This window comes from Corvus moneduloides, chromosome 26, assembly GCF_009650955.1.
Source record: "Corvus moneduloides isolate bCorMon1 chromosome 26, bCorMon1.pri, whole genome shotgun sequence".
NCBI lineage: Eukaryota > Metazoa > Chordata > Aves > Passeriformes > Corvidae > Corvus > Corvus moneduloides.
The window spans coordinates 2,319,297-2,329,691 of NC_045501.1; the positions used below are offsets into that span (position 1 = coordinate 2,319,297).

The 10,395-nt window shown below is 57.9% G+C and overlaps 1 protein-coding gene across 1 annotated transcript; it reads right to left on the reverse strand.

The window, feature by feature from the left end:
• Window positions 1-5,507: 5,507 nt before the first annotated feature.
• On the reverse strand, window positions 5,508-10,009 carry LRRC3C (leucine rich repeat containing 3C). The gene is made up of 2 exons (XM_032134268.1): window positions 9,953-10,009; window positions 5,508-8,195 (listed from the first exon to the last, which is right to left on the reverse strand). Exon 2 carries the CDS (start codon window positions 8,139-8,141, stop codon window positions 7,341-7,343), a length of 801 nt encoding a protein of 266 aa, XP_031990159.1. The 5' UTR covers window positions 8,142-8,195; window positions 9,953-10,009; the 3' UTR covers window positions 5,508-7,340.
• Between the last annotated feature and the right edge of the window lie 386 nt (window positions 10,010-10,395).

Sequence of the window (10,395 nt, forward strand, 5' to 3'; positions counted from 1 at the left end):
TTCTTGGTGTTGTGGTGTTCTTTTCATTTTCGCTGCCAATCCTGGAATCCTCTGCTCCCTTTGGAACAAAACATCCTCATTCTTGCACCCCTAGGTTTTCCTGTATTCAGGGACTCCCTAGACTGGAAAAAGCACCGCTTAAAACAGTGTTCATGCAAGGAAAAGTAATTAAATGGGAAAAAAGGAAGTTTGTCACGTGGCTTAGTGCAGAGTCTGTTTCTTGGTGGTGACACCAGACACGCCACAGCTTTGTGCTGCTCAGAGAACACAAAGGAGCTACAAACAATTCCAGGCAGGATGGCAGGTGGCTGTGGCGGAGTTATGTGCCAGACTGGCATATGCCAAAATCTCTGTGAGGAATTTCTAGCAGATATTAACAGAAGTATTTGATCTTTGATATTTAAAAGCATTACCTTCCCCCCTTCTTTTTTTTCCACATTTCTTTCTCTGTTTCTAAAATATCCCAGCCTGGACATGAGGAGAAAGGAAAATCAGGTCTCCAAGACAAAAGAAGGGGTGAGTAACAGATTACACAGCCCAGCATTCAGGAGGATTAAGGAACCAGGTTATGGTTCTCTCCTTGTCCCCAGAATAAAGAGGGAACATTCCAGAGGGAAGCAAAGAGTCTGCAGAGCCTCTTCCACCTCCTCCTGCTGCATCTTCCCCTTCAGCTGCACGGAACGCTCACAGGGCCCAGCTGGCCCCAGGTGCTGTACGAGCAGACGATCCTCTTACACCAGCTGTAAATTCCTGACGCGTTCACCGGATGATAAAAATTGCCAAAGCACTGAGCTAATGGGAACGTTTTCTTCCCAGAAAAAGCTCACTCCAACCCACTTTGGAAGGTTGGCTGCTGGATCTGCAGCGATCCATCACCCTGCTCACAGAGAGAGTAAAGATTACTTGACCACTATCAAGAACTTTGTGTGTAACCCCAACTGTTGCCCAGCCCCAGCTGAGCGTCCTGCAGCAGAGCTCCTGGAACATGGGCTTTTAGAGCTTCTTTCTAAGCTGTTCACTGTGGAGTTTCTACCTTCCAGACTCATTTCGTCGAGGGACATCAGAGACCTCAGCTTCTGTGCACACACTGAGACGTGGAAAGCGGTGGCCGGCTTTCCTCCTTTCTTTTACAAAGCAGGACTAAGTCAAGCAAAAAAAGCATCTCCCTCTCAACAACCCCAACTTCTTACAGCATCTCGAAATTCCTTGGTGGGTATTCATCCAAAAATCGACCCGATTCAACCCAGTTTAACTTATGCACAGTGACAGGAACACAGCAGGAGACGGCACGGGCACAGACCCCGCTCCGAGCTTTTCAGAGTCATTACTTATTAAATACTGAGGAATAAAGTGTGCTGTAATGAGCATTTCCACTGCCCTTGGGCTGATTATCCTTGCCGCCAACTGGACACCGTGCATGGCTCAGGCTGAGACAGATGAAGCAGCCGGGCTCGGCGGTGCTGCCTGGTTCTCTTGGCCTATTTCAGCAGGAAGAAATGCCACATGCATCAATTATGAGGGAAAAAGGAATAAGTATGTACTAAGTGCCGTGGAGAGTCACAAATGAACTGTACTCCCTCCTAAAAGCTCTTACAACACTTGCACTTCTTCACTGGGCCTCAAATTGAGTGGGAAAATTTAAGTTGGATACACAGAGGAAATCCTTCCCTGTGAGGGTGGTGAGGCCCTGGCACAGGTTTCCCAGAGAAGCTGTGGCTGCCCCCGGATCCCTGGAAGTGTCCAAGGCCAGGTTGGGCAGAACTTGGAGCAACCTGGGCTAGTGGACAGTGTCCCTGCCCATGACTGGGGGTGCAACTGATGAGTTTTAATGTCCTTTCCAACCCAAACCATCCTGGAATTCTATGATTCTAAAAGTAGAAAAATAGCTCAAATATTTAAGTATAATACTGCAAAGGAGTTTGGGTCAGTAATTCTGTGGAGACTCATGAAAACCTGACAGGAAGTGGCTTCTCTCTGACCTTTCCTATGTGAAAGTCCTCTGCATCCGGCTGGAGCTGGGTGCCTGGGACAGCAGCTGAGCCTTTCGTTGCTGACACCATCCCTCACAACTCTCTCTTCCCTGTCACACCTCAGGACTTACATATCCCTGTGATCAGCTCTCACCTCAACTGTTCCCATCCCTCTCTACCTCCCACAGTTGCAACAGCTCATGAAGAACTGCAAGATCCTTCCTCACCACTTTAAATTCCCCTCAGATCCTCCTCTTCTGCTTGGTTCTAGCTTTACAGGAGGAATCATGGCAACCTGATGCTCTTGGTGAGGTGAGTGAACTCCGTCACCCCTGCGAGGCTCAGCCCTTTGAACCCCCAGTTTTACCTGCCCTGGTCCCACAGCTCCAACCTCGCTCTGTGCCAAGGACCATCACAACACCTTGAGAACACTGAGGAGTCCTCACAAATAATCAATTTAGGACTTCAAGCTTCCTGTCCTCTTCTCCACATAGACCTCCTGGATCTCAGCATATACTGACAGCACATGAGAGCTTCGAAACATCCACAAATGACAAAAATAACAGGAATAATCTGCCAGCTGGAAGCAGCAGCCCATTGTTTTCCCATCAGAGCTGCCTGGAACAACCCACTTGAGAAACACTTTAGGAACACATGTTCAAACATTCACTGCAGAGCTGCAAGCAGTGATGGGACTCTCCGTCAGGCGACAGTGACACCTCTGCTCTGGTGGGAAAGTTGTCTTGTAACTCCCTGCAGTAGTTTTATTAACCCACAGTCAAGATTTTCCTCTAAACTTAAGACAAGAGGAGTTGAAGGAGTCACAGACCTGCCCAGGACACAACTCGTGGCCCCTGCTTGCAGGTGATGAGGAGGGAGACTGTGGGAAGCAGGCAGAGCAGGTGCCCTGGGATTGGCACATCCCAGGGACTCATCATGCCTGGGATGGGTGTGGTGCAGCTCTGGCTAATTCACCCCCCAGGAATTCGTCCAAGGACACATCCAGGAGCTGTTTTGGTGGAAAGTTACTTGAAAACAAAGCTTAACCTAGAGTCAAGGATGTTCCAAGAGCGCCCAGGTGACTCTGCAGGTGCCCCAGCCACAGGCCCCTGGTGCTTTCACAGGAGGATGAATGTGATCCCCAGACCATGGATGATGATGGTCCTGGGTCTCCTGAGACAGGAAAAATACCTGGAAATATCCCTCTGAAAGGGAAAACTGTAAGGGTCACACAATTTTATTAATTGGCACAACTTCATCTTAAAAGAACGGCTGTTAGAAAATGATCCTTGGACTCAGCTATGCCTGTCTTGGATGAGTGATGAGAGGGAAAATCAGCAGGGAGTCTGGAGGGGAGCATGTGGCTGGCTGAAACGCCGAGCTCTCAACCACAGGCACAGGAAGTTCTATTGTGATTTTTAGCTCTGCTTCATTTTCCTACCCACTGAAATTAAATTTTCTCCTGCCCAAGCCCAGTGACCACACGATGTGCCCAGCAGTCTTCCTAGAACCACTGGCATCATCAGATTAATGAGTTCTGTGCAGGCAGTGAACAAGGATGATTCATTATTGGCAGCAATGCAGCTGTACATGGATTTTTTTGGGGGTGAAAAGAAACAAATAAGGTCCCTGAGTGAAAGGCGGGTGATGAAGTGTAGCCTGGCTTTAATCCCAGTGTAATCACTGCCATCACTCCTAATTATTGATAAATATTTTTCTAATTGCGGAAATTAAACAATTAGACATCCTTCCTTCCCTCTTGGAAATCTAATCAGTTGAAAGTTCAGGACGCAGTCTGGGGCTGCTGCTGTGGAACACGCTTCACTGGTGAGCTGGGGAAAACAGGGCTTCTCTCAAAACTTTCTCCCAAAACCCCTCCAAAGCCCTCCCTTCCCCCAGCCCAGATGCTGGGGGGTCAGACCCACGGGCAGGGTGTCCCCTGGCATTGGATATCCTGGGGGTTTCCTCTGAACACCCCTCTATCCCTGTGCTCCCAAGGGATTTCAGGGCCAAGCAGGCAAAGAGTTGTCCCTACCAAGAGGATTCAGGTCGTAGATCTTGCCCCGGTGGCACATTTCCTCCATCCTGAAGAGGAGAACAGGCCAGTTAATGGCAGGGCGGGCAGAGCTCCTTGGAAGTTAATAACGGAGATTTACCGGCGTGCTGAAACGCACAGAAGGAGGTCACACTCCTTCTTAATTCTCCCGCTGCTGATCCCTGCGGATAAATCTACATCAGGAAACGAATTACCCAGAGAGGGGTATTAAGAGGGATAATTCTAATTCCTTGCTGGAGGAGAAGTGTTGCCTTTAACACTGCGGCCCTCGCACCCACTGTGCCAAGTGCCAGCTCCTGCTCCCAGCAGGATCTGGCACACAGCACCTCACAGCTGGAAAGAGTGGGATGAGAAAAATCCCTCCTTGGGATTTAAGCCATCTGGCAGGCTGTGTCCCCCTGCTCCCGAGACACCCCAACACCCCAGGCTGGCCACAGCACCCCCAGGAAATAGCCCCATAAACCCATTTTCCTGTTCTTCCCCGTTCCCTGTCACACCTGATTAAATATCTATCAGTACTGACAGCATAAGTCCAACACAATTCCGTCCATCCATTTGTTAGACTTCTTATGTTTTTATCCCCCTGTACACCCACACAGGCCAGTGGCTGTTCCACATCCAGACAAACTCCTGGAATCCACTTCCTTTCCCCTGCGCTCATCCGTGCAGGCTGTAATGAGCCTGATGGTTTCCATCCAAATAATTGCACAGACAGGATCCAGAGCAGGGCTGACCCCGGGGGACTCAGCATCATCCAGCCCCATGAGAGGGGACACCGGCAGGACTCCAGGGAGCCACGGCCCCACGGACAGGGTGGCAGCTGGGGCCACGTGTCCTGCGTGTCCCCCAGCCCTCCCCAGCTGCTCCGGGAGCCGTGGGAGGAGAATCCCCAGGGAGTGACCAGAGCGGGGGACAGCAGCCATCTGCTCCAGAGCCCGGGGTCTGCGTCTGGAGACAGCCGAGTGACAAATAAGGTTAATGTCCCACGAGCGGGAACTGTCACTCTGCGTTAGGGCCCGGTTTTCACCTTCCATGGCACAAGACTCCAGCACGGCTCACGCGGGGAGAGGCGCTGGAAAACCGGGACCGGGCTGTGACCGGAGAGGCCTCGTGTGGGGACTGGTGGGACTGTGGTGTTGGAAGGGCTTGTCCCTCCCGGCCGTCATGGTCCTGCCCGTGTGCCACGCGATGCCCGGGCTGCTCCGGTGGGGACGGGAGGGCAGAGGAGCGGAGCAGAGCCCTGGGAAACCACGCCACGGGGTCCTGGGTGAGGCGGGGACCGTGCCAGTGACCTGAGCCGAGCCGCAGGTGTTCATTATTGAAGGCTGGGGCAGGGTTACCGGAGGGACGGGTGTCCTGTTTCTGCAAGTGCCTGCCCACAAGGACATCGGCTGTCACGGGCACCTCCGTCCTTCCTTTGCAGGCACAACGTCACCAGGGCCCTGTGACTCACAAACACACACACACCAGTACACGCCGGCCACCGGCTCCAAAGTAAAAGCCAATTTTATTGTCATATAAAGTAAGAACTAAAAGGTCCCTTAACCCAAACACGGATGGGTCGGGTGATCCCGGCACCTCCCGCGCTGCGGGCACAAGCGGTGGCCTGGGGGGAGCAGCCTGAGGGGGTTCAGTCGGGTCGCCCCCAGCCCCTTTTCTCCTCAGGCGGTTGTGGAGGGGGAAGGAGCTGCCGTGGAGCTGTGGGGACGCCCGGATGGGAGCTGGGGCCGAGGTGTTTGTGCGTTGCAGAGCTCCTGCTCTGTGCTGGAATCAGGCACTTGTGGAAGGGCACGGGCCCCTCTCCTGGCCGGCTCTGTCCCACGGCTCCCACCGGCACCAGGGCACGAGGGCAGCAGCAGCAGCCAGGCCAGAGCCCTGCCTGCACCCAAACACACTGCCCACACCAGGGGCTGAGGCTGGGCCTGGCAACAAGGCAGCTCTGGCTCGGTACAGAGGAGGTTCAAGCAGCTTTGGTTGGCGGTCTTGGTGAATTAAGGCAATTCAGCATTGGTTGGTTTAAAAAAAGGCCAAAACCAGCAAAACCAGATGTCCTGGAGGCCAGACATGCAGGTGGAAGAGTCTGGGGCTGCTCTGGCTTTGCTCTGAGTTGCCACTTGAACCCTGCACGCCCAAAGGTGGGCACTGACCTTGCCTGTGCCAGCCCTGTGCCCAGCATCACCTCCACCACTGCCACCAGGAACCTGCAGCCCAATACTGAAAGTGTCAAAAAGGGACTTTTGGACATTTTTAGGGGAGATTCAGGCTCCTGACAGCAGTGCGGGAGTGGGGAGAGGACGGAGGAGCTGTGGCAGCTCCCTCCATCCTGCTTCCCATCACAGTGACCGGTCAGCAGCTTGTGAGGTGGGAGCTCCCCTCCGGCAGCGACAGGAGCAATGGCAAAGGGTGCTGCAAACACCCTCCCACGTGGTCCCCGAGAGCACCAAGGGGAAACCCGCTTCCCCAACATCCCAGCAGGGCTGGACCCACTGCCAGGACCCCCAGCTGCCCCTCCATCAGCACCTACATCCCTTGTCAGCCCCAAAGGGCTCTGCCCCAGGGAGTTCATTCCCTGTTTGGTTCTAATTCCCCACACTCAGAGGGGAAAGGCCCTGGGTTTGCCCATCAGTGACCCCATCTCTGAGTGGAGACCCCCACACCCCTTGCCCCACCTGGCCTGAGAGTGCTGGGAAAGGAGCAGGGAGACGAAACAGGAGATGGAGTGGCACCAACCAGTGCGTCCCCACCTCCTGCCCCACCTCTTGGTCCTACTGGCTGGGCTTGAAGCCCATGACCCTCCAGGGCCAGTGACCTGGCAGGGCACTGGCCTTGCACCCGTACTGCTCCTTCCCACTTATCTCTCAGCAGGGAGCCAGGCACGGACTGTCCTGGGCTACCAGACCATCCCTTGGGCAGCCAAGGGGGAGCAGGGGAGAGATGAAAACACTGATTCCATTAATACCCCAAGGGATCTCTGCAAAGGAAATATAAAAAGTTTTAGATGAAGTCCAAATGTCCAGGTCAGTTGGAGCAATGGCCACATGCCAGGGGGATGCTCCAGCTCACTCCAGTCATCCATAACCTGGGAGGATGCTGCAGATCCTCCACGCTCGTGGCTGATATCCATCCCTGACCTCAGCCACCAGAGCCAGGGACTCATCAGCTGTGGCTGCTGCTGCCAGCGGGAGAACTGAACAAATCCATGAGTATCTCTGTGAGATGCTGGTGGCTGGTGACAGCTTCTGCAGCCGTGGCGAGCCCCTGGAGCGGCAGGTCCCCAGCTCCACACGTCCCCATGTCCTGAAGGATGCTGGTGCTCACACCACAGTGCTGATGGTGGATGACTCCTCCGATCGCCGCTGCTTGCTGGGCAGTGACTTGAGATATTCCAGGTGCCGCCGGGCATCCTCCTGGTTCTGCCGCACGTAGTAGACCAGGTAGGAGATCACCATGGCAAACCAGCCAAACATGGTGACCAGCATGGCGATGTCCGTGGTCTTCTTGTACACATTGCAGAAGTCTGTGTCGGCAATGACCTGCAGGAAAGCTTTGCCGACGTGCTCCTCCTGCGTGGAGGAGTCACACATGATGCCCCCTGAGGAGTCAGCCGCCAGCTCCACTGCGCGGATCAGCTCCTGCAGCCGACAGTCACACAGCCACGGGTTGTTGGACAGGTTCACCTTGGCTTTCAGGTTGCTAAAGGCATCTTTGCTGACCGACACCAGCCTGTTGGAAGACAAGTCCAGAGAGTGCAGGTGCTCTGCCAGGCCCTGGAAAGCCCCACTTTCAACTCTGGCGATGGCGTTGTGGGACAGATCCAGCTCCAGCAGGAGCGGCAGGTCCCGGAAGGCATCGCGAGGCAGAAAGGGGATTTGGTTGAAGTCCAGGTAGAGTTTGTTGGTGTCATTGGGGATGTCTCTGGGGACCTCGGTCAGCTGAGCGTTGCTGCAGCGAAAGGTCTTCAGCCCCTCCTCTTCTGAGGGGTAACAGCCCTTGGGGAAGGCAGCGGCTGGGTGGAGGCAGGAGCCCAGGAGGAAGAGGAGGAGGAGGAGGAAGAGGTTCTGCAGGAGCAGTCCCATGGTGATGGGGCAGAGGAGAACCCTCTGTGCTGCAGTCATGGTCCTACGCTGCTTTCCTCACGCCCACAGTGGCTTCAGCTGAAGTCGGCACATCTGAGACAGGGACAACAAGGGGACAGTGTCAGGCCAGGGGGGACAGGGGCAGAACTGTCACTGCGCTGGCTCTGAGCACCACCCCTGACCCCAACCATGAAGCAGGGACAGGGATGGGGGCCGGGACAGCCGTCACGACTCACGCTTTCCCCCATGCCCGGCCATCACCTCGCTCCAGGCTCCTGCGTGCCAGGATCAGGCCCCAGGGGCTGGGCACGTCCCCTGCGCCGGCAGCTGGGTTGTAACAACCGGAGACGCTCGTGTTGAGCCAGAGGCGGGGTGAGCTCCCGCCCTGCCAAGGTCACGGCGCCACGATCGCTGCTCGCAGGAGGCCGATGCATCCTGCGGCGGCCGGAGGACGCACCACAGCGAGCCCCGGCTCCGGGCGAGCGGCCGCTGCAGGCGGCCCCCGGGGAATGCCACGGAAAACATGTGCAAGCAGCGGCTCAGCAGGTTCCTGCTCCCGGCTCCGGTCTCCGGGAGCGCCCGGGGCACACGCGGACACGCGGCGGGTTTTCTCCTTTTGAGGGGACCGGCACAGGTGGGCGCTGGGTGCTGCCGTGCTCTGCCCACTGCCACCCCACCGTGGGGTTGGGCTGCTCACACTACCCCGTAACCATGGGCCCCATCCAGCCCTGGATTCCGGAGGGGAAAAGCGTCAGCAGGAAAGAAACAAAAACAGAAAAAGGAAATTCACTGGAGCTGAGCGTGCAACGAGTTCCCAGGGTGGTGGCAGCAGATAAGGGCCGTGTCTGAGCGCTCCGAGCGCTGCCCGGCTCTCCCAGCCCTGGGTCCCACCATGTCCAGGGGTCCCAGCTCGTCCCTGTGCCGGCCGTGGCAGCGGAGCTCTGGAGGCAGGATCCAGGTGTTCTCCCACCATCCCACAATCAAAGCCACTGGGGCTGCCAGGCGCCTGTGTCACCCGGTCAGGCAGAGCTCAGTGCTGTGGGAGCCCTGAGCTATGCCACCAGCAATGCTGCCTGCTGGTCCCACTGCTCCCCGGAGCACCCCAACACCGGCAAACCCGCTGACTGGGGCTCCTTGGTGTGGTGCAGAGGTGGCCACCCAAAGGTGGCCTCCACAGCACAGGCAAGCGAGCACCCCGCGTGCTGGGCGCTGTCACACAGCCCTGCCACGCCAAAACACCCCAAGGTCACACCTGTGCAGAACTGACCCCTGCACTGCCGGAGCCCCGGGATCCAGGAGGGTCCTAAGAGGGAACCAGAGCTCAGGGCACACGAAGGGCACCGGGACCCTGGAGCCCCACACTGCACCACCCCCCAAGTCTTCCAGAGGTAACCTGGGACAAACACAGCCCCTTGGTACCCTCTTCCCTTTGCCAGGGAAACCACCGGCATGAGCCGGGACCCGGTGTCCCGGGAGGGGGCTGCTTCGTCCACGGGACCGGGACACCCCTGCGGGTGGGATGCGGACCAGACACGGCAGCGACGACAGCGAGCCAGCCCCTGTCCCACCGCGGGTCTCCCAGCCTGCAGCAGGGCGCGGGGGTCCCCAGCCCGACGGCGGGGGTCGCCGCCAGCCCCAGGAAATGCGGTTGAGGAGCCGGGGGCGGTGCGAACGCGAGGACCCTCCATGCGCCCGGGGATGCCCGGGGATCCCCCGGCCCGCTCGGCACCGGGGGCGTCGCAGGCGAGGGAAGCCCCGGTGCTTTCCCGGGGGAAGCTCCGCTCTGCGCGGCTCTGCCGACCCTCCCCTCCCCGCCTCCCGCCCCGCCGGAGGTGCAGTTGCGGACTCACCTGCCTGTGCAGCCCCCGGCGGCGGAGCGGCCCCGCGCCCCGGGCCGGAGCGGCCGCGCCCCGCGCAGCGCGGCGGCCCCGGAGCCGGCGGCGGCGGCGGGGCCGGTGGGCGGGATCCTCCGCCCGGGCCTCCCCGGGGCTCCCCGCCCCCGGCCCGCCCCGCCGGGGGGGCCGTGCAGTGCCGAGCACCGCCGGCCCCCTGCCCGAAGCCTTCCCAGCTCCTCTCCCTACGGGAGAAGCGCTGCCCCGGGTCCTCAGACCGTGATGGGCGGGAAGACACCGGAGAGACCCAGCGAGGACCTGCCGGGACCTCCGATCCCGGGGCAGCTGGTGCCAGCGCGTCCCGGGGCACTCCATGGCCTCCGCCCTGCCGCGTCCCCTCCGAACTCCGGTGGGAGCCCTCCCGGCTCCCCGGGCCCTCGGCGCCCCCCGGTGCTGCCCCC

What these genes read in the sequence shown, in the direction of transcription:
- LRRC3C (XM_032134268.1), bottom strand. Translation starts at nt 8,141, where the DNA reads ATGACTGCAGCACAGAGGGTTCTCCTCTGCCCCATCACCATGGGACTG.